At 39.3% G+C, this 27,213-nt stretch overlaps 1 protein-coding gene across 1 annotated transcript in view; it reads right to left on the bottom strand.

The window, feature by feature from the left end:
• The window catches only part of LOC126187708 (phospholipase DDHD2), a 208,278-nt gene that overhangs the window by 26,051 nt on the left and 155,014 nt on the right, over positions 1 to 27,213 (bottom strand). The window contains exon 11 of the mRNA XM_049928952.1: positions 2,248 to 2,390. Within this exon, the coding sequence (XP_049784909.1) occupies positions 2,248 to 2,390 (143 nt within the window). The remainder of the gene's footprint in view (positions 1 to 2,247; positions 2,391 to 27,213) is intronic.

Raw genomic sequence — 27,213 nt, 5'->3', positions numbered from 1 at the left:
AACTATTGTTTGGTATTCACAATACATGGTCACCTTTTGATGGAAGGACAGACATGAGTTTTGTTCATTTCTACTCAGTTTGTGAATACAATGGTAGAAGTGTTGAATACATGACAAATTATCTCAGTATCTCTCTAAATTGTCAAATACAACCTCTCTTAAGACTTGGTTTCTTTCTGTCCTCCCTACCCTAAAAAAGGGTCTTTTCTGACTGGTAGTTTATCACTCGTGGCAGTGCCTCCCCCATTTAACTTTCCTGCTATTTTCCCAGCCAGTTTACCCTTCCCTTTCCTGTTGCTGTGAAGGCCATGCCTAGTATAATCCCACCTATTGAGAGAATCAACAGGAACCACACCAATGTGTCAACCTGCAACTGACATAAGCAGCCGTTCCAACTCCAAATTAACTCTCTTGACAAAACAGGATCAAATGAGGTCGGTCATGATGCCCAAGAACAGATACAAACTCAACACTAGGATGCTTCGATACTGATGCAATCTATGCCAGGTCACACACTCTACTGTACCCAGGATCTCTGTCAATACTATTACCTGGCCCACCCACTATAACCACAGTGTCTTCCTTAGGGAAATCGTTGCAAAGTGATCCTAAATCCTATGTCATCTGCTCTAGACCAGCATTACATTTTTAAAAAATTGGTGACCTGGTATTCTGATCCTAAGTTCATCCTGCAAAAGTTGGCCAACACCTCTTCCAAGGGAACTACCTAACAACAACACTTTCTTACTCTTTATTGATTTCCCTACATTCTTAGTTTTCAATTTGCTGCTAAAAGTGTCTAGTAACTTGTCAACACCTGCAACTGCTTCAGGCTCACCAGCTTCTAACTGAAGCAACAGGTCAAATCTATTTTCCACATTCACCACAAAGGTGTCAGGCAACTGGAAATAACAATGAGTATTTTCTTCACTTTAGATCTGCTCGTTGTTGCCTTTTGAGGCATGGGAACTGTGCCATATGACACTCAGAGCTGTGCCTCTGTCTCATAGTAATATTTCAAAACCATGAATCATCTGCCATTATCAACATCGATCAAAAATGTACTGTAATTTCTATCCAATTCCCCAAGTTTTGGATATATTCAGAATCTGAGTTATCAGACAAACACTCATTCTGAAGTCTGTTTTGAAATGTCACACACAAGAGTCACACTTGTCATAACCTTTTGACGTTGAAGAGCATTCACACACTGAGTTTCATAATCAGTGACATACCAGCCATCATGTTCCCAAACAATGACTGAATTTTGATGAATGACAATGCGCCACATCACTGGCCCACAACTGTTTGCGATTGGTTTAACGAACATTCTGGACAATTCGAGTGAATGATTTTGGCAACCCAGACAACTGGACATGGATCATATGAAACATTTGTGAGATAATCAAAATGACAGTTTGTGCACAAAATTCTGGACCAGCAACACTTTTGCAATTACGGACAGGTACAGAGGCAGCATGGCTCGATGTTTCTGCAAGGGACTTCCAACGACTTGTTGGGTCCAGGCCACATCAAGTTGCTGCACTACACTGTGCAAAAGGAGGCCCAATACAATATTAAGAGGTATCCCACGACTTTTGTCACTTCTATGTACTAAACAGTGAACAACTGGAGTACAGTTGCAGGGAGGTTATAAACCTAAAAAGGCAGTCATACAAGAATGATAACTGTTGGAAACTTCTGGTACATTTAAACTGGGTAGCGGACCACGATTCAAACTCATAATCCTGACACATGCAGATAATGCTCATACCTATTAAGCTAGCAACTCATAGCTCACAGCTAAGATGAAAGAACAGACTTAGGTCTGGATAACTCATTAGAAGAGTGCTGGCTGTGAAGGCAAGATTCCTAGTTTGAGATCCAGTCCAGTACACAGTTTTTATCTGCCGATAGGTTTCATAACAGTGTATGCACTGCTGCTAAGTGATGGATTTGTTCTGAATGATACCATTTTTGATGCAACAAAAAGAGTGAAATAAAGGGAGAAATGGAAGAAATATGAAAACATATGTATAAAACAGTATGCCGGTGTTTCAAAAATGAGAAACATAGGGAAACAAGATTAGCAATGTTAAAAGATTGATTCAAGGAGGCTAAAGACAATCAAGAACAACAGAAAGTTATCACTGCCCTGTATAATAAAACAAGATATCATTATTTTATTGAGAAACACTATATCTAACAAATAATTTTCCTACCACTACAAAAAAAACTGAAAATTACTTTATTCATCTCCTGCTCCAGGGCTTTGTCATCATTTTTGTGAAACATTGCCAGTTGGTAGACAGTATTCCATGTACTGCGAACAGAGTCTAGCAACATTTGTTTTAAGTCGGCCCCCATGCGGCTCACAGTCTCCTTCAGCTCTAGAGAAAATAAGCACATATAAATGTTAGTTAGTTACAATATGCACTCTCTCTCTCTCTCTCTCTCTCTCTCTCTCTCTCACACACACACACACACACACACACACACACACACACAAATGAAGCGAATTAGAGGAAAATAGAAAATTGCACTTTCATTTTGTAAAAACTTTTTGCAAAAAGAATGTATCCTGAATTTATGGAAAGTTAATGTACTGGTAACACATGCCAATTATGAAAAAAACTTTTGCAACAGAAATGGTTTCTCTTGGTGTTTTCAGTGTGTTGAATCATAACACAATAACAAAAATACAGCAAGACATTTTTTACAGTTAATGTTTAACATTTAAAAATATGTTTTTACAACTTCAGTTGATCACATTGCACATACTATTTCAAGTTTTTGTTTCTCATGTGCATATGATAGGAGAGCAAGAAAATTTTTAAAAACTGGAGAGAAGAATGTTCTGTGTATGAAACTTATGGATCTGAAAAAAAAATCTGCTGACATCTGTACTCAATAAGTTGGACCTAATAAGTCAGCTCGTGAAAGTCTTATTCAAATATTAGGAGTGTTTAAAGTATGTCTGTGAGAAGTTTCCTTATACAGGGTAATTCAGCTAGCCCCATTGGTTCATTTTACACAACCTGCACTATGTCTGTATCAGGAATGGGATCCAGACAGGCAACAGACCCGTAACAATGTAAGTTCCCTCTCAGAGATTTGGGTGACTGTTAGCAAATAGACTCATACTGTAAAAAATACAAGTGAGGATTGGCCATGAGTTATATGGTGTTTTTGACCCAAGATATGCCTTACTTCTGCCATACTGATGAAGTGTCTCCCAACCTGCTTTGTGTAATTAGCATTGTAATCATAGAAGTTTTTGACATCTCTGTAAGTTTATTCCATTTACAGCACTTAATATTTTGTAAATGGTTCAGACACGTTGTCTTATGAAGTGTGTGTCATCACAGGAAACAACAAAATTAACTGGAGATGTTAAATGGGGAGCATGGAAGTAACAACTTTCAGGTAAATAACCCGTGAAATATATATGAAAGGTTAAGTACTATAAATTGAATAAATTTACACAGACATCAGACATCGGAAACCTGTATGACTACACTGCTAATTACACAAAGTAAGATGGGAAACACTTGGATAAGTATGGCAGAAGTAAGGTATATCTTGGTTCAAAAATAACATGTAACTTGTGGTCAATGCTCACTTTTATTTTTTACAGATGATTCTGGTTGCTAACAGTTGCTCAAAGTGCTAAGAGGGAACTAATACTGATTATGTGGCTGTCACCTGTCTGCACACTGTTCCCAATACAACAGTGTGCATTGCATAAAACTAATTGGAAGCAGCAGCTGACTCACCCTGTATATCACATGTGAAACAAAAACACACTCATTTGTTGAACCCAACATTCGAAAAATGATGTTCCAGTCCAACTTCGACTAAAAAATGACTGAGTGACACGGAAGCTTGGGTACGATTCAGGGATAGTATTATTAAGTTCTTAGGCAACAAAAAAGACCCCATTAAGTTTCTATTGTAGCTAACATGCTGTAAAAGTAAGACAAGTTAGTCCTTTTAATAAGCCTCAAAATTCACTTTCTGAACAGTCACCTTCATTTTTCCCCACCGAAAATTTGAATGATGTTATTCAAACCAATGTGCGCACATAAATCAAGACAATGAAGTGATGAAAAGACAGTATCAGGGCAACTGAAATATCAATATCAAAGATGACTACAGTTAGTCATTTGAAGACATATAACAGACACATAATGGGAGAAAAAACTATATTATATGCTTTAAGGAAAAGAGAAAAAGGAAATATAAGCCAATAGATACAAAATTCTTATCTAATAAAAAGAGGTTTTCATCTTATACTTCAATGTTACTATTCATTCAATGGGGCACTTTTTGCCACCCCATATGGAAGACGTGCTTCTTTGTGCTCAGCAATTTCAAATGCTTTGAGTGAGATAAACTGACATTACTGTGTTCATCTTTGGTAGACTAGTGGAAAAGGTATCACTAAATTAGTTAAGCAAAAAAATCCATGCACTTCACACCTATATATACATATATACAACAAATGGTATGATTTCTGTTGAATATAAGTGGGATCTGATACAGTCAATCCACTTCGAAAATCTGGATCATAATGTTTTGAGTACAATTTAAAGGTGCTGTTCATATTGTTTCCCCATTATCTTTTACTGGTTGTATCGAAATTTTTGCTTGTTGTTGCAGAATCTGATAGTGAGATACGGAACCGGTATTCTAGCAAGGAGCTGTCTTCGGGAAGCAGTGGATGCATCTGCGTAATCATTTACTCAAACAGCATCAGCCTGTTGTCGAACAATCTGCAGAGTACACACACATGACAATGCCAGTGTCCACCGAGCATGTGACTCCAGTCCCGTAACAATCCTCATCACAGAGGAGGATGCACCTCTTGATCTTAAGATTCAGGCAAGTGACTGCTATATACATCAGAGGGAATCTTCCAGAATGTGCCAACTGCTATACAGGGAGGATCCGTCCCTAGTAACAAAGAACACAGTTTGATAGTTGTCTGAAATGCTGAAATGCTACCCGTGTTGGTCAGTGCCAGGGTGTGGATTTACAATAGTGGGAGAATGTTGACAAAATATCATTACTGAGAAGACAGACGTGTTCGCGAGGTTGATGGCAGCTGACTAGCAGAGCTACCTAAGCCAAAGACAGTGACAGGGTTAACTGAGTTAGAGTAACTCCATTCAGTAGTGCTGAGAATATACTTCCATTGAAACTAAGCTACTCTGAGTTTCATTGCCCTTGAGCTTCTTTGAGAATTACATCAGGTTATGTGTTTATGAACATCCTTCTAGCCTGTAGGTGCTATGCAACTGAAGTCCTGCAAGCTGCCCATGTGATAGTGTTTCATCAATTGCATCAATGAAGGTAAGCCCTTGTCAAACTTTTGTGTGTCTTCCTTACTCCATCTCAACAGTTTTCATTAAACATGGACAGGTAACATGTGAACAGTTTCAAGACCGAGGGCAGCCACCACCACCACCACTACTGCCACAGCTGTGTATACGTGAAAAGAGAGGCAGGCCAGAGGGCTGCCACCAATGCCACCACCGCAGCCATGTAACGGTGACCAAGAGGTAAGGTTACTGAACATGAGTATACCCACTGAGTCTGACAGTGTGGATTCATAACCTGGGAATCGACAATTTTTAAGCTACAGCAAAGCAACTGAATTAGCACTACAAAAGGCTCATTGTAACCAAGAGCAGTTATCTGAATTTATAAATAATTGTGACAATGCTTATGAACTGGTAGATCGTAGCTCTAAGAAAGTATTTTTAGAATTTATAATAGGACAAATCAGAGTGTCAGCTCATAGCAAACTACTAGTCCATTATAATATGGAAACCTGGTCCACAGCGCATGCGATTTTGATTGAAAACTGTGAGAATAAGCGAATGTTAGATTATTATGCTTTAAAATTGTTTGGCAGTGGGCAAGCAGAAGATGAGAGTGTGGCTCAATGGGGTACAAGAATAGACACAATGCAATTCCACTTCATGGAAGTAGTGAAACAAGTAATGAATGAGGAGGATGTTCCTGGAAGTAACGCATTAATCAGAAAACTCAGGTGCGCTGTTTACATTCAGGGACTTTATGAGGACCAAATAAAGATGATCGCTAGATCACAAAGACAATGTCTAAAATTATCTGAAGCTATTGATTTTGCTTCAACTGAAGGGAGTGCCATAAGCTCTAATCAAAAGGAGTTTAAGGGATCTGTCAATCCAAGGCAAGGCGTGGTGAGGCCATAGATCAAGTGCAAAGTCTTTTAATTGTGAGAAAGTCACTTGGCATGCAACTGCATAAGCAGGTGTCAAGTATGAAAAATTAATTATACACAAGTACTTCCACCAAGTAAATTGCCTACAACAGAGATCAATGTTCATCACTTCAGAGGGAATAGCCTCAGATCACATGGTCCACTTCCAGTGAGGTGCAGTCAGTGCAACCTAATGGGATGTATGTATGCGTGTATACAAGTAAAATCACGAACATGCTTCAAACGTAATCGCTGAGGGCACTCTACTAGAAACTGGTTGGAGAGCAGAGGGTTAAATATCCATAAGAGGAATACTCTGGGAAATGAATGCAAGGCTTAAGGACACAGTCAAATTTAGGCTGTGTCCAGCTTTACACGTACTGCGGACTGCACCAGCAAGAATGATTTTATTCAATCACAATGCACCAATTCACGTAAGTCCCAGATAAAGTACTAATAGATAGTTGTGTACATGTGAGTTTAATAAGAGAGAGTGGATTGAAGCTAGGGAAACATTGGGATTCTAGGAGAGCTGACACCATTGACAGTATTGCAAATGAGGAGGTCCAAACTAAAGGTAGAGTGAAGATAGTCTTTTACAAGCTGCAGGGAATGGAATGTGTGAAGAATTTTTGGTTAATACGGGAAAGTATAGACTTACCTTTTGATGGTTTATTAGGATGAGACTTCCTAGACCAGTACCACTTAATTATTGACTAAGCATGTGGAAGACTTCAAATATGGGACGAGTAGGTCAAGTTGCAAGAGGCAGACAAATGTGCAACAGTAGCCAAATTGAGAATGGTGACACACACAAGCACCAACAGAAGATATGCGTGATACAAGATGGGAACAAAGAGTTGAGATCCAGTGAAATGGCATCTCAAAGAATTATGAGACCTCAGATGCATGCAAACTCAGAAGCAACAACTCAACACCGGCAGCTGCACACACACACACACACACACACACACACACACACACACACACACACACACACACACACACACTGGAGTGAGGTGTACCAAGCCAAGTAAACTCAAGCAGAGCTATGCATAAGGGTCCCAGACCAAGGCAACCGCCCCAGGTGTTATCAAGAGCTGCACTTTACTGTCAGGTGCAATCAGCATAGCAAATAAAAGAGAATTGTGGGAAAGAATTTTCCCAGAACAAAGCATCAACAGAATGTAGAGGACAAACAGTAGTCAATAGGCAAGATTCCAGCCACATAGGCAACAAGAGGTTAAAACAGAAACTTTGATAGGTCTACAAGAAGAATTTTTTGTGAAAGTATGACTAACAAGACTTCCTAGACAAGAAATCTGACAAGGTGTATTCATCCCAGATGCAATAGTCACAGCAGGTGGTGGAACATATATTACCAGCATGATAAATACTCATGAGGAAGAATTGCAAATACCAACACCCAAGGTACTTGCAGAGCCTGTGCTTCCACCAGACATGTGTAAAATCACTTATGTAAGAAGAGAACCAAAGAAATGAACCAAATGCTGCAATTAAATCTAGAAAGAGCCTTTTGCTAGATAACTTGTGAGTAGACCATTTGAGCAAAGAAGAAAAACAATCTATTGAGAAATTGTGCATCACCTATAACAACATGTTCCATTTACGAGGTGATCGACTGACTCACATGACGATAGTGGAGCATCAGATACCATTAATACTGAGGCAGAAGATAAAATCATCAGTCAATGACCATACACAATCCCACATACCCAGCACAATGCACCAAAGAAAGATGTCTACAGTATGCTACCTGACAGAATAATATCGGCCAGCAAGAGAGCTGGGAGCTTTCCTTTAACAATGCTGCCAAAAAATCAGATGCTAGTGGACAACGTAAGCGAAGAATGGTAGCAGATTATAGAAAGTTAAATGAGATATCTCTCTCTATAGTGTACCCCTCTTCCCCACATAGTTTAGGTAAAGCAAAATACTTTTCAAAGTTGGACCTAGATAAAGGATACTACAAGTACTGACAGATGACAAAATCAGGTGAAAATGGCATTCATCACTCCCACGGGGCATTCTGAATACAATAAGATGGCCATGGAGTTAATGGCAGCTCCATCCACATTCGAAAGATCGGCAGTGTTGACTGGAATACAGGGTAACCTAATTTTTACATATTTAGACAATGTCACTGTTGTGGGAGCTTTACTCAAGGAGCATAATGCCTGACTCAAAGCAGTGTTAAAACATTAAGACAAAACAATGTAATGATGGACAAGGGTGAGTTTTTGAGAAAGGAAGTCACCTCTTTGGATCATGTGTTGACAGCTAAGGGACTTCAGCCAGATACGTCCGAAGTTGAAGCCATCAGGTGATATCATCAGCCGCATACAATGACACAAGTAAAAGTGTGTTTAGGCCTCATCGGATACTACATGTGATTTTTTAGCAACTTCAGTAAGGTTGGCAAACCAGAGTTGTTACGAGTTTCCCCAATTGAAATTCTCTTGTATTTCCCTGATTTCCTGACAAGTTTTAGCACTTTTCCCTGACAAATTTTGAGACTTCAAGAGTGTGTAGAGATACAAGCTGACAAGAAAATGTAGGGACTTCTGTATTTCTAAATGTGTGAGCAAAAACCTTAAGTACTAACATCAACATATTTTGTAATGAACTGTTTATAGACTGAGAAAGCAAGCCAATATGTGTGTTTCATGAAGACCGCTGACATTGTTTTATTTCAACAAAAATACGCATTTCCTTGGAGTCGCAAGACAGATTTAAAATGCCTTTACTGATTTCAGAAATAATCTCAGAAAAAAAGTAAACTTCTTGAAAGAAGTGTATAAGGCATGGAAGAGTTGTGTAAACCAACACTATAGGTGACCACCAATAGAATATTGGTTCTACTATGTTCATTTTGTCAGTTATTACCCACTGTGTTATGCCCATTATTTTAGAAGTATTGTGTAACCGCCTGCTAAGCTGAGTGGTAATGCGTTTGGCTAACATGCAGCGGGCCTGGGTTTGATCCCCAGCCAGACTGGGGATTTTCTCCATTCGTGGACTGGATGTTGTGTTATCCTCATCATCATTTAATGATCACTGACACACAAGAAGGCCAATGTGGCATCACCTGAACGAAGAATTGCAACCCGGCAATCAAACTTCCCTGGATGGGGCCTCATGGCCATCAATGCCACACAATCATTTCATTTTACAGGTAGTGTGTGCTTTTTCTTTCAAGAAATATATGAGTACATAGTGCACAAACTACCAGCGACTAACACAATTTTCTTCTTTTTATTGTCCATACTTTCTAATATATGAACTACTTTCAAAGTGCCAAAATGTGCTAGAATAATAAAATGTCTATGAAACGCCACACTGTACAATGTACTTGTGGCGAGACAGTTGCAATTCCTGAAATCCATTGACTGTGGGCTCTGGCCTGCTGAGGAGCACCGCATTCCTGGGTCCACGATGAAAATCTGCCGCATTACACCACACACAAACAGACCCGGCCTGCAGGCAGGCTGGTGAGACTAGATCCTACAGGCAGGACCTGCACATTACTGGGAAACGATGGGCTTCAGATCAGCAGGCCTCTTCAATTAGAGATACCTGCTGAAATGGCCCGTCATTGAAGTACACTCGTGTCCAGCTGTTCACGAGTCACAGACACCATGCTGATGAAATGAGACTGCAGTGACCAATCCAAGCAACAGATAACGTGAGAAAATACTCTGAGAATCAATACTAATGATCACTGAGCTGCTGACAGGCATGTAGAGAAGACAATCACACTCTTACAACTAAATTTTCGGCAATAGCCTTTGTCAGAAAACGAGAGCACACACACTTTCACATAATAACTCTGACAACACATGCATACATGACCGCTGTCTCCAGTCACTGTGTCAATAATCTCTCAGAATCAGATTCACACAAACCACTCCTCTCACCAGCAGCTGCTAGGCTAGCAGCAAGAAGTGGTGGCAGCACTGACTGCAAGCAGAGGGGAATGGCAGGAAGGAGAGAGGCAGTAAGAATGAGGGAGTTGGGAAGCAGTGCATATACTCAGCTGCACCCAGCAAGGGACGATGCACGACATCTCAGTAAAGAAACCATTTCATCTACTAAGACAAAAAAATGAGATTTTTCCAGTGTTTTTTCCTTTTCAAATTTCCCTGATTTCCCCGACATGTTTGAAATTCGCTGATTTTCCCTGATTTCCAGAACTTGAGACAAACCTGCAAATCCTTGTATGAATTATTGAAAAAGGGAGTTCCTTACAAGTGGGAGCTCAAAAGGAAGAAGCCTTCCAACAACTAAAAGAGAAAGTTATCCGTCTGCCAATACTACAATATCCCAACTTTGAACAAGAGTGCATAGTGACTATGGATGGTAGCCAGTATGCCATTGGTTTGAATGGTGGCCAAGGAAATACTGGTGGCCTTTATCTCCCACTTTCAACAAAAAAGAACAAAATTACAGCACAGTGGAGTGGGAAATACTTGTCATAATGTGGGCATGAAGTACTTCAGAGCTTACCTGTACAGCAGACACTTCAAGATACTGACAAATCACAAGCCACTCACTCACATGGTTATGCAATATTTCGGATTTGTCTTCTCGTCCAAAGAAATTAAAATTAAAATTAGAGGAATATGATTAGCAGATTTTATACAAGGAAGGCAAACAGAATAAGACAGAAGATGCATCATCACACTTATGAATGCATGTGAAGTAACATGTCATCCAACAACTAGTGCGACAGGAACCACAGTGTGTGCTGAAGATTATGGTGTAGACACAAGCAGCACAGCTGAGGCAGTAACCAAGGGTGCTTGATATGAACCACAGATAACACTAATGGACAACAAGGACCTCCTAATGTCAGAAGAGCCATTGGGAAGTCCATTGAAGGAAATGCGTAATGTCAAATTAAATAACAAAGAGAAGTTAGCAATTCTGAAGCCACAGCATTCCTTTGATTGGAGGACATCAGGGTTTGGGTAGAACATATGGGAGAGTAAAACAATTTTGTAGCTGGCTGGAGATGAAGACAGAGATGTTTATTTGTGTGAAAGTTGTCAGAAAAATAAGATTACCCAAACTAAAACCGGGCAACACACACCCAAGAGAGCTAACATAACACAGAGCTCACACACACCCCAGAATTTATATTCGAGAGTATAATGTCAGTCTCTTATCACAAACCCACACAGGTAACAAATACATTTTGACTTTTCAAGATTCGCTGACGAAATTTGTAGTGGCACAACCGCTAGACAGGCATGATATGGATAACACTGTATGGAAGTTGGTAGAGAACATTGTACTGAAATTTGGTTTATTTATGTCACTGCAGATTGGGACATGTGGGTGCTTTTTGCAATCTTCATATACAACACAACCCCTAGTAGCACAAGAGGGTATACACGGTTCAGGTTATTCTTTGGCAAAAAATGCAACCTACTGGGACTTCTGCAAAGAAAGCCTGAAACTGTTATTTATAACTGACATGGTTATGACACAGTGATACACCAGATGATGTAACTGTTACATCAAGAGACCAGTGTGAACATGCAGGAGAGCAAGGAAAGGAATAAAATTCACTATAGAAGAATGATGAGAGCATAAGAAGGGGCAGACAGAAGTAATTAGACAGTCAGTGGAAAGGACCCTGGCACACAGTCGAAGTGGACAGACGCAGTGTAGTAATTAGGATAAAAGGAGAGAAATTTACCAAGGTACATGCAAACAGTCTGAAAAAATTCTCTTAATTGCAGATGGCAAGAGTACGGGATTGCTAATCAGCAGTAGTATGGTAACCAGCATAACCAGACAGACATCTACATCTACATCTACATCTACATCTATACTCCGCAAGCCACCCAACGGTGTGTGGCATAGGGCACTTTACGTGCCACTGTCATTACCTCCCTTTCCTGCTCCAGTCGCGTATGGTTCGCAGGAATAACGACTGTCTGAAAGCCTCCGTGCGCGCTCTAATCTCTCTAATTTTACATTCGTGATCTCCTCGGGAGGTATAAGTAGGGGGAAGCAATATATTCGATACCTCATCCAGAAACACACCCTCTCGAAACCTGGCCAGCAAGCTACACCGCGATGCAGAGCGCCTCTCTTGCAGTGTCTGCCACTTGAGTTTGTTAAACATCTCCGTAACGCTATCACGGTTACCAAATAACCCTGTGACGAAACGCGCCGCTCTTCTTTGGATCTTCTCTATCTCCTCCGTCAACCCGATCTGGTACGGATCCCACACTGATGAGCAATACTCAAGTATAGGTCGAACGAGTGTTTTGTTAGCCACCTCCTTTGTTGATGGACTACATTTTCTAAGGACTCTCCCAATGAATCTCAACCTGGTACCCGCCTTACCAACAATTAATTTTATATGATCATTCCACTTCAAATCGTTCTGCACGCATACTACCAGATATTTTACACAAGTAACTGCTACCAGTGTTTGTTCTGCTATCATATAATCATACAGTAAAGGATCCTCCTTTCTATGTATTCGCAATACATTACATTTGTCTATGTTAAGGGTCAGTTGCCACTCCCTGCACCAAGTGCCTATCCGCTGCAGATCTTCCTGCATTTCGCTACAATTTTCTAATGCTGCAACTTCTCTGTATACTACAGCATCATCCGCGAAAAGCCGCATGGAACTTCCGACACTATCTACTAGGTCATTTATATATATTGTGAAAAGCAATGGTCCCATAACACTCCCCTATGGCACGCCAGAGATTACTTTAATGTCTGTAGACGACTCTCCATTGATAACAACATGCTGTGTTCTGTTTGCTAAAAACTCTTCAATCCAGCCACACAGCTGGTCTGATATTCCGTAGGCTCTTACTTTGTTTATCAGGCAACAGTGCGGAACTGTATCGAACGCCTTCCGGAAGTCAAGAAAAATAGCATCTACCTGGGAGCCTGTATCTAATATTTTCTGGGTCTCATGAACAAATAAAGCGAGTTGGGTCTCACACGATCGCTGTTTCCGGATTCCATGTTGATTCCTACATAGTAGATTCTGGGTTTCCAAAAACGACATGATACTCGAGCAAAAAACATGTTCTAAAATTCTACAACAGACATACTCAATAAGAGACATACAACAATTCCACTCTGCACCAGGGATTTATCATGAAACTCAAGGAATGGTTAGTCTGTATAGTATTACTTGCTGTATTATAATTTACTTTAATGTGAAGGAATTGCAAGGTAACACTGACAAAACCCACCAAGCCACGAATCAAGCTGTGTTGCACTGCATAGTGAGATTGGATTCAGTAAAGTTGGTCACAGTTGACAGCAAGCATGCACAGCAAGACATAACATGGCATGCAGAAAACATATGTTGAGCTAAAGAACGGATAGGGTAGTTAGCTAGACATGAATCCATTGGACCAAAACGAGGAATTTTGAATTTTAAGATCCAAGTAAAATTCTGTTTGACACGCTAGATGAGGATGATGTGTCATTTTTCAAACATAAGATGGATGTTCTGGAGGAGGAACAAGGAGAATTATTAAGGCTATAGAGGGAACAAGGGACGATAGTGAAGGCCTCGCTAATGAATTTCAATCAGACGATTAATGCTGTTATGAAGAGTGGAAAGATAATCGCTGACAGTACATGCAATTTAAGTAGACACGTCAAAGAGTATGAAAATAGTACGATCAAGAAGCTGCATTTAGCACTGATTCTGGTAACAGTAACAGAACAGCTGGTGCAGTTAACAGCAATTTTCAATGATATAAACAGAATGTATGATTTGCTAATCATGGGCACAGTGAATACACAGGAAGGCTTGTTGGTGCCTCGCTTAATAAACCCAGTACAAGTGACATGATACTTGCAGTTGTTCAACAATTGTTTGATTGCAGTTGTTTAAAGATGATATGAAGGACAAAAGGTTTCCAATTGAATTCACCAAGAACAAGGGATACCAACCACACTGTATTATAGATTTAGATGTCTTCTTTGTCAGTATTATTTTAAGTTATGTTTTAAATGCACAACTAGTGGACAGCAATGAAAGTACTATAGGGTCATTCCATGTCATGGGGACCAGGGGTCCCCACTCTACCATCTCCAAATCTAATGAAATTTGGTGTGAAGGTTCTACATGGTCTTTGATGCTAATATACCAAATTTTTAGTTCAGTATCTTCATTAGTTGAATTTTTTTGGGCTTTTAAAGGGAGGCTACTCATCTTCACATCACATACAAAGGTGCAAATGTGCCAAGTTTGCTACACTTTTTTAAAAGTTGTAGCACACATTTGGTCATTTGCTTTAATATACGAGGGTCACTCCAAAAGAAATGCACACTTTTTTTTTTAAATACATCTTTTATTCTACATGTTTGAAAGTTTTACAGTGTGTAGATACATCCTTTAGGAACAATATTTCCATTTTTCCACATAATTTCCATCCCTCTCAACTGCCTTACGCCATCTTGTAACCAGCCCCTGTATACCCGCACCGTAAAATTCTGGACCAACGTGTTGGAGCCACTGCTTGGCAGCGTGCACAAGGGAGTCGTCATCTTCAAACCTTGTTCCACGAAGAGAGTCTTTCAGTTTCCCCCAAAGAGTTGATAGTCACATGGAGCCAGGTCAGGACTGTAAGGCGGGTGTTTCAGTGTTGTCCACCCGAGTTTTGTGATCGCTACCATGGTTTTTTGACTAACATGTGGCCGCCCATTGTTGTGCAACAGCAAAACATCCTGCTTTTGCCGATGTGGTCGAACACAACTCAGTCGAGCTTGAAGTTTCTTCAGTGTCATCACATATGCATCAGAATTTATGGTGGTTCCACTTGGCATGATGTCCACAAGCAAGAGCCCTTCGGAATCGAAAAACACTGTAGCCATAACTTTTCCAGCAGAAGGTGTGGTTTTGAATTTTTTTTCTTGGATGAATTTGCATGATGCCACTCCACTGATTGCCTTTTCGTCTCTGGTGAAAAATGACGGAGCCATGTTTCATCACCTGTCACAATTCTTCCAAGAAATTCATCTCCACCATTCTCGTACTGTTCCAAAAGTTCGCTGCAGACAGTTTCTCTAGTTTCTTTGTGAGCCACTGTCAACATCCTGGGAACCCACATGGCACAAACCTTTTTTAATGCCAACACTTTCAGTATTCTGCAAACACTTCCTTCCCCTATCTCAACGTAGCGTGACAATTCATTCACTGTGATGCGTCTGTCAGCAGTCACCAATTCGTGAACTCTCTGCACATTGTCTGGAGTGTGTGCAGTATGAGGCCTGCCACTGCGAGGACAATCCTCAATATTGCCATGCCTGCTTTCATCACGTAACCTGCTTGCCCACCGACTAACTGTACTGCGATCGACATCTCCATACACCTTTTTCAACCTCTTGTGGATGTTTCCCACTGTCTCGTTTTCACAGCACAGGAATTCTATGATAGCACGTTGCTTCTGACGAACGTCAAGTGTAGCAGCCATCTTGAAGACATGTTGTGACGGCACCACTCACGGGAACAGGTTGAACTAAGTTTGAAAACAAGCGGGAAGAATGCATCTACACACTGTAAAATTTCACACATGCAGAATGAAAACTGTATTTTTACAAAAATAGTGTGCATTTCTTTTGGAGTGACCCTCGTACATAGACAACTTTTTATGCTGAATCACACCATGGCAAAAATTTGGGATTTAGTCACACCTAAATATAGTTACAAGCCTCTAAACTGGTTAAACAATTCGTCATGTTACTCTGGGAGCCAAGATTTGACTGACCACTGCCACTTTTCATATGAACCAATCACACAAAAACATAAGAAGGTTATTCCTATGTATGAGGTCTATACATGGATCAAATTTAACTAACATTGGATGCCTAGAATAAAATATCTGTGTCTGCAAAGTTGTTCAAAATTTTCTACGTGCAAATTTTAGGGTAGTTTTGGGGGAAATATCTAAACTGTGTCTTGTTCAATCCTCTTTTTCTTGCCACAGCTTGAAAGAGAAGGCTTTAAGCTTTCAAATCTATTTTTTTAATTTCTGGATCCAGCATACTGATGAGTAAGAATACATTTCAAAAGTTCATCGGGTTACCTTCCATTCGGAAAGCGGTTGCACTCAGCGACTGTTATATTTATTATTTATCACTTTGAGAAGATTCAAAAGTGAAATTTTTGTTCATAAAATCTCACAATTTTTTTAGTGTATGAATGAGTTTCAAATGTTAATTTAAGATGCGCCATAAAACAAGTATAATACACAACAGTGCAAATTTGCAAAACAAAAACACTAAATAGTAAGTTCCATTTCTGGTTAAATAGTTCTACAATTTTGTTAAGGACAGATTGAGGAAAACTGTATTGTCTTCCTGATGATGATGGTGATGGTGCTTCTAAAGTCATGAAAATATGTTGCTCAGGAATTCAACAGGTGTCTTTAGCTGTTGGCCAGTGGAAGGAACAAGCAGGACCATGTGGGTGCATAAAGATGATGAGCACATCTTGTTCATGTGAAATATGCTATTAACCTTATTTGAAAGGCATGGACAGCAATGGTATCATGATGGTGACAGTCACTGGTCATACAAATGCTAATATTCTGACATTCTTTGTCATCAAAATAGATAACAAATGGATGTAATGTGGCCAGACTGTTCTCCCAATGAAATCCTTGCACAGCATCTTCAACAACAAATGAATAATTCTCAGCAACATACATGATTAGATTAGTTTTTTGTTCCATAGATCCATGCTGAGGAGATCCTCTTGGATGTGGAACATGTCAATTTTTTTTAAGCTGAAATAACAATACTAATAGTATGAGTATATACAATACATCATTTTTAAGCTGAAATAACAATACTAATGGTATAAGTATATACAATACATCATTTGTTTCTATTAAAAAATTCATCAATGGAGTAGAAGGAGTTGGCCACTAGTAAGTCTTTCAGACTCCTTTTAAACTGATCTTTATTTGTAACTAAATGTTTTGTGTGTGCTGGAAAATTACTGAAGATAAGTGTTCCTGAGCAGTGAACCCCTTTTTGAACTAAAGTAAGTGCTTTTTCCTTGTGCAGATCATTTTTGTTCCTGGTATCGAATGTATGAACTGAGCTGTTTGTTGGAAAAAAGAGATATTATTTAGGACAAATTTCATTAAGGAGTAAATACATCAATATACTTAATTCATTTTCTGCATGATTTCTTTTTAGTTGTTCAAGATATAAACTTTAGTGATTTGTCACAAAGTGATGGTTTCTTAAAACGATAATTTCAAAATCAGTGTCTCCAGACCTTTGTTGGTTTTACACTGTTTCATAGTCTTTAAAAGCATCTTTGAGAAAAGCCTCTAGTTGTATTTTTCCTAGACATTCCTCACAACATTGCAGCATACAATCTTTTGATTCCAAACTCCATACTACTTTTTTCCTCAGAAACCTTGTAGTCATCTTGGATGGATGTTTCTGAAGCCAACATTAATTTGACATTTTGATGAATTGCACACACGCATACTGACTGTGATCCAGAAGCACCAACTGTAGTAAACCATTTCAGTGTGAGCTCACAAACTTTTGAGAAGCTCAGTTGATTTCCATGAACATTTCTTTCTGGTTTCAAAGGAACAGATGTTTCTGCTTGTGAATCTTTTTCCCATTTATTTTTACTGCAACACAATCCTTTTAGCTTACGCAGAAACAAGAAAACTTATCAGCTCCAAAAAAAGTAAGGATATTTCATTTTACTTCATTGTTGAGCTTTTTCCCTTTTCAGTTTGCATATATTGTCAAAATCCCATCTTCTATCTTTAGTTTCCTAGACTACTACTCCTTTGAGTCGAAACAACAAATTCTTTAGCAGTTTTCTTTTTTCAATAGTCCAGCTATTTGGGGCCAGGGTCAAAATTTGAACTTTACTGCAATTTCTTGAAGCCTGAAGCATAAGTTCTTCAATTAAGATAACCATATCTTCAAATTTTTGGCACTCTTCGATTTGTATTTGAGCATTATTTACTTGGCTCACACCAGCAGCTGTGGCAATTATCTTAGTAATGCTAACTTGGACCATCAGAACTTTGTGCTTCATGTATCCCATTAAATCCCTTTTGCTGATCCATTGAACCGTTAATGGTACCTCTCCAAGTAATGATAATGAAATATTAGCAGTACAGCAAGCATCAACGACATCCATGTCTTCAGTGGATGGTGATTCTCGCTTATCCTGGTGGGATGATTCTTTTTGGGCCACTCTTTTCTAAATTTGGTACAAATTTTCTGACCAGGTAGAAAACCATTAGTCAATAACTTCAACCTATCAGAAATTGCAATGGTCACTGCTATTAAGTCTTCTTGGTTACGTGTTTTTCTTTGCCAAATAGGTTGCAGCATGTCTTCTGTAGGAACTAAAATATTGTCATCAACTAGGCATTATGGTATGGACAAATTTGGGCATCTTGAATAAAATCAAGCCAGGACCTACATCGTAGAAGCTCCTTGTCCATTGGTGACATTTCCTTAACTGATTGTAATTGACTTATGTCATAACAGAATGGTGATGACTTAGGACAGTCAGCTCCATCTGATCCACCAAAGCAGGTGGGTGAAACGGTCTCTTGGTTCATTTTATACAGTAGTTTATTAACCTATAACAAGCAATTTTGAAAGCTTATGAATATGCAGGTTTGATACATAGACGATTCAGTCTTGTTTACATATAAAATATACAGATTAGGCCATCAAAATATATTGTTTCAGTGCTTACCTTCAGCTACATTAAGACTGCACAATGTCAACAACAAAGGTAACACCTAACAGAAGACTGATACAGAGAAAATTGCCAATAATGAAAGCAAAAGTTGAAAGCGGTATTTCAGCAATGTATAATTGCTGTGAGGATAGAGTCTTAAAGAACTATTGCTGCTTTATAATGTAGATGGAAACTGAGTGACAATGTATACACGCAACATCACGCATTGTAGGGTTAAAACATTCCAAACGACATAACATTCCATTCCATTATGATCATCTAGATCTTATGATCTTAAGAGCATTTCCCATGGTTTTATTACATTTATATTCTATACTGTAAAATAATGTAAAAACACTTACTAGCACAGTTGGATTCCCTGACCTGCCGGCAAATCTTATACTATTAAAAGACACTACAATTACACATTTTTTGATTTACAACTTCAAATTGTATTAATTTTTTGTATTTACCAATAATCCATCTTCCCTAATTTTGAATAGGTAGTCTTACTCATCAATATGCAAGGTCCGGAAATTGAACAACATAGCTGTGAAAGCTTAAAGCACGCTCTTTCCACCTTTGGTACGTAAAAGAGGATTGAGCAAGACAGTTGAGATATTGTCCTCCAAAAATACCCTAAAATTCGCATGTAAAAATTTTGGCCAACTTTGCAGATGCATATCTTTTCTTTTAGGCATCCAATGTTTGTTAAATTTGATTCATGTATAGACATCATAGGTAGGAATAACCTTCTGAAGTTTTGGTGTGATGGTGCATATGAAAAGTAGCAGTGGTCGGTCAAATCTTGGCTCTCAGAATATCATGGTGGATTTTATACCCACTTTAGAGGCTTGTATCTATATTTAGGTGTGGTTAAATCTCAAATTTTTGTCACGATGTAATTCAGCATAAAAAGCTGTCAATGTATGTTAAAGAAAATGACCAAATGTATGTTAAAGAAAATGACCAAATGTATGTTAAAGAAAATGACCCAATGTATGTTAAAGAAAATGACCCAATGTATGTTAAAGAAAATGACCCAATGTATGTTAAAGAAAATGACCAAATGTATGTTAAAGAAAATGACCAAATGTATGTTAAAGAAAATGACCAAATGTATGTTAAAGAAAATGACCAAATGTATGCTGGAACTTTTAAAAAGAACCTAGCAAATTTGGCATATCTGCATCTTCGTACATGATGCAAAGGTGAGTAGCCTCTCTTTAAAAGACCCTAAAAATTCAACCACTGCAGATACTGGACTGAAATTCGGAATATAGCCTTCGAAGACCATATAGAACCTTCACACCAAATTTAATTAGATTTGGAGATGGTCGAGTGGGGACAATTTTTTAATATTGTATTAGCGTATTTGATGTAGAATGACCTTATATATAAGATATGGCCATTACCAACGGAAGTTAACGAAACTAGAAGAATGTTTACCTTTATTGCTCCAGTAAGAACTCTTACTAAATGATGAGACCAAAGGGTAGTATATGCAACTGTCCCTTGAACAGTTTACTTATAATAATATTAAGATCAAGCTTCAGAAATGTACACACAATTTAGTGCTCATGTCTACCTTTGATAATGACAGATGTGGAGCATGAATGCTGCAGACTGCAATGTAAAATACATTGTGTTACATGAAGGTATCTGGATGCAGACATGGGGCAATTAATGGTTATTTAGCTCCAAAGTTTGGGGGATTAACAGTCCTGTGTAATGAGTTATATCCAACTGATATAATAGTATGTAGTACCAGCAAGTTGACATTTTTGGGGAAAATGCAAGGACTATGGAGCTCAGATCAGGCTACAATTGAAACAAGTTATCATAGGGGATGAGAAGCAGAAAATCTCAGAAATACCTGTAATTTTAGCTTTAAAGCATGCAGTTCACCTGTTGGACAACTTAAAAGCCACTGGGCATAAGAGACTGATAAACTACAAAAGGTCAGGAGATGGTCACTGAGCAAGTATTTCACAAGGGGATACTCAGGATCTGCTATTTTATGTCTACTAATGATCTTATTGCCTATGTATATACTGTAAATGTTGACGAAATTGTGGTCACAGAATGTGTCACATAGTGAGTTCAGACCGCTGTGCCAGAATTTGTGTGGCAAATAATGTTGTGAATGAACGTGCCCCAAGTACACTTGTTAGATAAACCCCAGTTCACCAAACTGATACAGACTATGGTGAGAAAGAGCTGTGCCATGTATTAATTAAGATCAATAGAGCATTCCCCTATTGATGTCCGGAGACTGCGGAGGACTAAGAGACCTCTACCCAGGAGAACTAGGGACACTGAATCCCTCTCTCCAATACCACATTCCCCACAATTACGTACTGATAAACAATAAGTTCCCAGCAAGGGCTGGAAAATAATGAAATGTAGTGTTAAACTGGTGATATTTTTGTAAATATACATATGGCTCTTAGACCGAAAAGTATCAGAGTATTAAAATACTAATGAAGTCATATTGGAGACCAAATGTAATGTTGTAAAATTAATATAATTCTGATGGAAATGAAGAATTATGCTAGTAACAATTTTGTGAAGTACCGTAAGATGTAACAGTGTAAAATGAATGTAATAAACAGGAATAATGTTCCAAAGGCACCAATATCTATTGATAGGATGAGGAAATTTTGTATTATCTGAGGGAAGAGTTCGTGAAATTTCGCCTGGGTGATGGGAGATGACATGGAATCGAATACTGAGAGATGAAAATGGCATTAAATTCCCTTTGTAGCTAGGAGCTGTCTTAAGAAGGCAATGGATGCATTTGCATAATCATTTACTCAAACAGTGTCAGTCTGGTGCCGAACAATCCACAGGCTATACACACATGAGGGGGGGGGGGGGGGGGGGGGGCAGCATACAAAAGTGCAAGACTCCAGTCCCATAACAGAGACAGTGGAAGATGTGCCTCCTAATCTGCACAAAACATGTAAGGTTCACGCAAGTGACTGCTATGTATGTCAGAGGGAATCTTCCAGAACATGGTAAGTGCCAAAACGTAGGACCTACTCTGTGTAAGGAACAACACAGATCGGTGATCATCTGGGACACTACCCCTTTGTTGGTCTTCAGCAGGTTGCGGACCTAGGGTAGTGGGAGAATAGTATGCTCGTTGAGGCAAATGTCCCCCTGTCATTTCAGTGTATGAACTTCCAGCATGCTGGAATAATTGCAGATCAGCAACTTCTGTCAACCAGTGTAACAAAAAACCAGCCAATACAAATTTCAATTATTTTTTATTCACTCAATGAATAGTTTTGGGCCAGGACCCTTTTTCAACTCACTGATATCAGATAGTCAAAATAGTATTTCCAAAAACACAAAACCCATGGCAAAAATATATACATATTATGAAGTGCAAATCAACAGTTACAGTGCACACATCTATTTGTATGATAATGTAACTATTCATTTGCACTTCATAATAAGTATATATTTTTGACATGGTTTTAGTATTTTTGGAAATATCATTTCGACTGTCTGGCATGATGATCTGAAAATGGTTCTAGCATGAAACTAGTCATCAAGTAAACAAAAAAAAGCAAAATTTCCAGCTTTGGCAGGTTTTTCATTGTACTGATTTTAGGGTACATCCACATGAATTACATTGTACTGCTGTGACTTTTTTGGGGTTTGAATGTCATATGTAACATTTTCTATGTAATTCTACAAATTTTGGCAGCAGTATCTGTTTCAGATAATCATTTCCACTTAATTGCATCATATGTGCTTATACAAATACTGCAATATTTCCACCTACTGTTTTTTGGAATGTTCATCCTACGGAAGAGTTTTAAGGTTTACAACTGCAACTGAAAATAGCTATATTTTGAAACAATTAGCAACCACCTGCGTAAAAGAAATTTTATTTCTTAACTGCTTTGGGCAATTAGTGCCCTTCTTCAGAAGGTTAAAACTATCACATTATTTCCAAGTGACAACAATAAGATGCATGTGGCATATTGCTATGGTCATGTGGTTTACAGTGCCTGTCCAAAACTGGCATAAAGAAGTCAAACAACAAATGTATACATCATTACAAAACTGAAGCTAATCAGCTCACCTGATGTTTGACTTTCAACACTGTGACCAAGTCCGCCTGAATGCGGAGTTACTGATTTTTTAATTTCATGTTTGAAGTCAAGATGACAAATGACAAATGAAATACTTTTTGTGTGTGATATAACTACAGATTAAAAATTTTCAGATTTATTCCTTTACTTGTACCACGAAACCTTACTTTTTACCGATAGATGTGTGGCGACTTAAAAAACAGTTGTTCTGTTTCTGAAAGAATAAATTTTTATCTTTCATGTTGTCACAGAAGAAGCTGAGTAGTAGCACCGTGGTGTAGTGGTTATGATGCTAAACTGTTGCATGGAGGGTCATGACCTCAAAACTCACATGAACTGTAAAATTTTAATTTCTATATTCAGTTCGAGTACATTCTAGAAGTATCCACAAATGTCAAGAATCATTGTACTGGAATGTTCTGTAGCTGTACATATATTGTATGTGTTCTGGCCAGAGGCAGTCCACTCCGTGCTCTTGTATGTACAAGTCTTGAATAAACCTTCATTAAGTGAAGTTAGTGAACACCATTCGTCTAATTACACATTCCTCTACGTGACATTATTCTGGTGGAGGCAATGGACATTGGAACTTTTGATAGCACACATTACTGGTGACACAGTGGCTCCCATCAGGCCATGACAGAGCCGCTGTTTACATGGCGAGAAACCCGAATTCGAGCCATATTCAACAGATTGCAATCTATCGGAGACAGAGGAGGAGGAGGAGGACATGACAATGCAGCAACTGTGTGCCACCACACGAGATATCCTTCTGGGTTCTCTGGTGATGATGGCCAAGATCCAAAAAAGTGGCTGAAGGTATGTAAGCGTATAGCCAAATTTAACAAACGGGATGACACCCTGTGTTTGACTAACACATTTTTCTACTTCGAGGGCCCTGCCAAGCAATGGTATGAGAACAACGAGGAGAAGTTCACAAGCTGTGAAGTATTCCAGGTGGAACTGCGCAAGTATTTCAGTGACACATGACGACAGAAGTGCAAAGCTGAAGAGAAATTAAAACGCAGGGCACAGTGTCGAGGAGAAACGACAGCATCCTACATTCAAGACGTCTTGGAGCTGTGTAAAATAGTGGATCCTAGAATGAAGGAGGAAGATAAGGTTGCACATCTCATGAAGGGTGTTGCTGAGGACATGTATTGAGCCCTACTCCTGAAGGAGGTTTCAACAGCATATGACTTCTTAAAATGGTGCCAGTGCATAAAAAAAGAATTACACGCAAGCAGTTTGATCGGCTTCCAAACATCGTATCGATGTCTGTGATGGCGGAAGCAACTGATTCCACAAGTGTTCTTTGTCAGATAGTGAGAGAGGAAGTTCAGAAGGCACTTGCATTGCACAGCGATCAAAAAACCAAGACGCTTCAAGAGGTCACATGGGAGGAAGTGGAACAGACATTGAACCCAATCTCTTGTCCTTCATTTTCCTTTAGAATGGTGAAAAAGTCAAGGCCACGAGGAATTACGTTCCTACAATGCCGTATGAGGAACCAGTTTGGTCACCAGATCTGACGTCTGGAGGACCCAGGATAACCAACCACTATGTTCCCACTGCGGACGACCGGGACATGTTGTGCGCTATTGTCAAGAAAGGCGGTAGATATTTTATGATGCCTGTGCCAGAAGACAGCAGACTGATCTCAGCCGAGACCAACTATGGGACGACGAAGATGAACAAGAAAATTTGTGGACGATGTAGGTCACCATCGCCGCAAGCTAGCCGCTGGAGAGGACGTTACCCAACACGCCAATCAAGGTCTCCATCGCTGTTTAGAAGCTCCAGCCAATCACATAGGCACCGCAACCTGGAAAACTAAAGGATGCGACCTTCCTTGGAGGTGAGGCCACTGAAGAGAAAAATCCTCTGCCGTCGATCACTACAAAAAGGATTGGAAACTACTTCGATATCCTCATGCATGGCCACCCAGCCCAAGCTCTTGTGGACTCTGGAGCATCATATTCAGTCATTTAGGAGAAGTACCATCACCAGTTGCAGAAAACCGTATTCGTTGGCAACAAAACATCTCTGCTGAAGGTGGCTAATGGGAAATATGTAAAACCTATGGGAAGATGTACCATTCGTGTGGGTGTAAGTGGCCATACACAGCTGTTAGAAGTCATCATCTTACAAGAGTGTAGTCATGACATCTTTCTCGGATGGGACTTTTTGAAAGCTTCTCAGGCAATTATAGATTGTAGTTACTCGAAGATTATGCTAGACGAGATGTGATACTGTGGACAGAAAGATGTGCATCCGAGTGTGTGGAGACTGTGTGCTGGATTAAATGATCATTCCTGCAGTCAGCACTAGAAACGTAACTGCCACTTGTCATGTCATGCAGCAACACATGCATCAACACATGCATCTTTTAGTGGAATGTGAGAGAAGCATACTACTGAAGAATAACTTAGTCATCCCAGCCTCTGTCGTCTCGTTTAAGAATGGATTCGATGAATTGTAGATAGTTAACTGTTGATGAGAACCGCAGATCCTTTCAAGATGCATGTGTGTGGCAAACGCTGAACTGTTAATTGCAGAACAGCTGAGTGTCATAGAAACCTCCCATGCCGAGTCTGTGTGCGAAATTAGCGCTACCACTACAAGACAAGATTGTATAGCTCGACTATCACCAGATCTCACTAAGAAACAACAGAAGAAGCTACTTGCCATTCTTCAAGAGTTGTTCTGAATGTTTCAATCCACTGGTAAAGAGCAAATTAGACAAAATGATGGTGAAGCACCAGATTAGCACTGGAGACCATTAACCAATGAGTCAAAGAGCATATCGTGTGTCAGAAATGCAATGCCGAATAATTGGGGATGAAGTAGAGAAAATAATGAAGAATGACATCATTCAGCCTTCGAAGAGCCCATGGTCGTCACCAGTGGTTCTTGTCAGGAAGAAGGATGGCAGTTGGTGCTTTTGTGTTGATTATAGGAAGCTTAATAAGATATCTGAAAAGGACATTTACCATCTTCCACAAATTGATGATACACTAGGTTATCTGAAGGGGGCGAAGTTTTTCTCAACCATGGACATGTACTCAGGATACTGGCCAATCGAAGTAGGTGAAGCTGATCGTGAAAAAATTGCATTCATCACCCCTGAGGGCCTGTAAGAGTTTAAGGTAATTCCGTTTGATTTGTGTAATGCACCAGCAACTTTTGGACAGGTGATGGATAATCTCCTAAGTCACCTGAAGTGGACGATGTGTCTTCGTTACTTAGTTAACATTATAGTGTTCTCAGAGATATCTGATTAACACGCAAAAAGACTGAGGGCCGCTCTTAAGTGTCTCCAACAAGGCGGACTGTAACTTGATCCAAGAAAGTGACTCTTTGGAGCAAAAGAAATAAAAATACTTGGACAAAGGTGTGCGGCCATACCCACAAAAGGTGAGATCTATAATGGAATTTCCTATTCCTAAAAGTATTAGAGATGTGAGAAACTTCCTCAGATTATGTTCTTGTTACCATCATTTTATCAAAGACTTTTGTATCAAAGCCAGGCCACTCTAAGTGTTGTTAAAATCTGATGCTAAATTAATCTTGGGTGGTGCCCAACAAGATTCTTTCAATGTTCTGTGAAAAGCTCTGACGACTGACCCTGTACTTGGTCTGTATGATGAGAGAGCACCTACCGAACTACACACAGATGCCAGTGGGTACGGGATCGGTGCTATTCTGGTGCAAATTTCAGATATTTGCAAAAGCCGAGAGAAACTACTAAACTACAGAAGGAGAATGTCTTTCTGTGATCTGGGTCAAGGCAAATTTCAACAGTCTCTCTATGGAAGGCCATTAACAGTTGTTACAGACCATCATTCATAACCATGAATTTTATCACCTCAGTGTATATCAAACCTCTTCATGTTATCCTCAGAGCTAGCTATCTCATCATGCCCAATCTTATATTTTTAAACAAATGCCCCTTATTACACATTTTATGTACCTTGAACAGCAATAGCTTAAATGAAACTAATGAACTAAAATGTAATGTTATTGGTAAGCGTGCTTACTTTGTCATAAGTCATTGCTATCATACTGATAATTTCAATAATATGTTGATCTACCTGATC

The sequence above is a fragment of the Schistocerca cancellata genome, chromosome 5 (genome assembly GCF_023864275.1).
Source record: "Schistocerca cancellata isolate TAMUIC-IGC-003103 chromosome 5, iqSchCanc2.1, whole genome shotgun sequence".
Taxonomy (NCBI): Eukaryota; Metazoa; Arthropoda; class Insecta; order Orthoptera; family Acrididae; genus Schistocerca; species Schistocerca cancellata.
The sequence above is the reverse complement of the archived record's forward strand: the minus strand, read 5'-3'. Positions and strand labels throughout refer to the sequence as shown.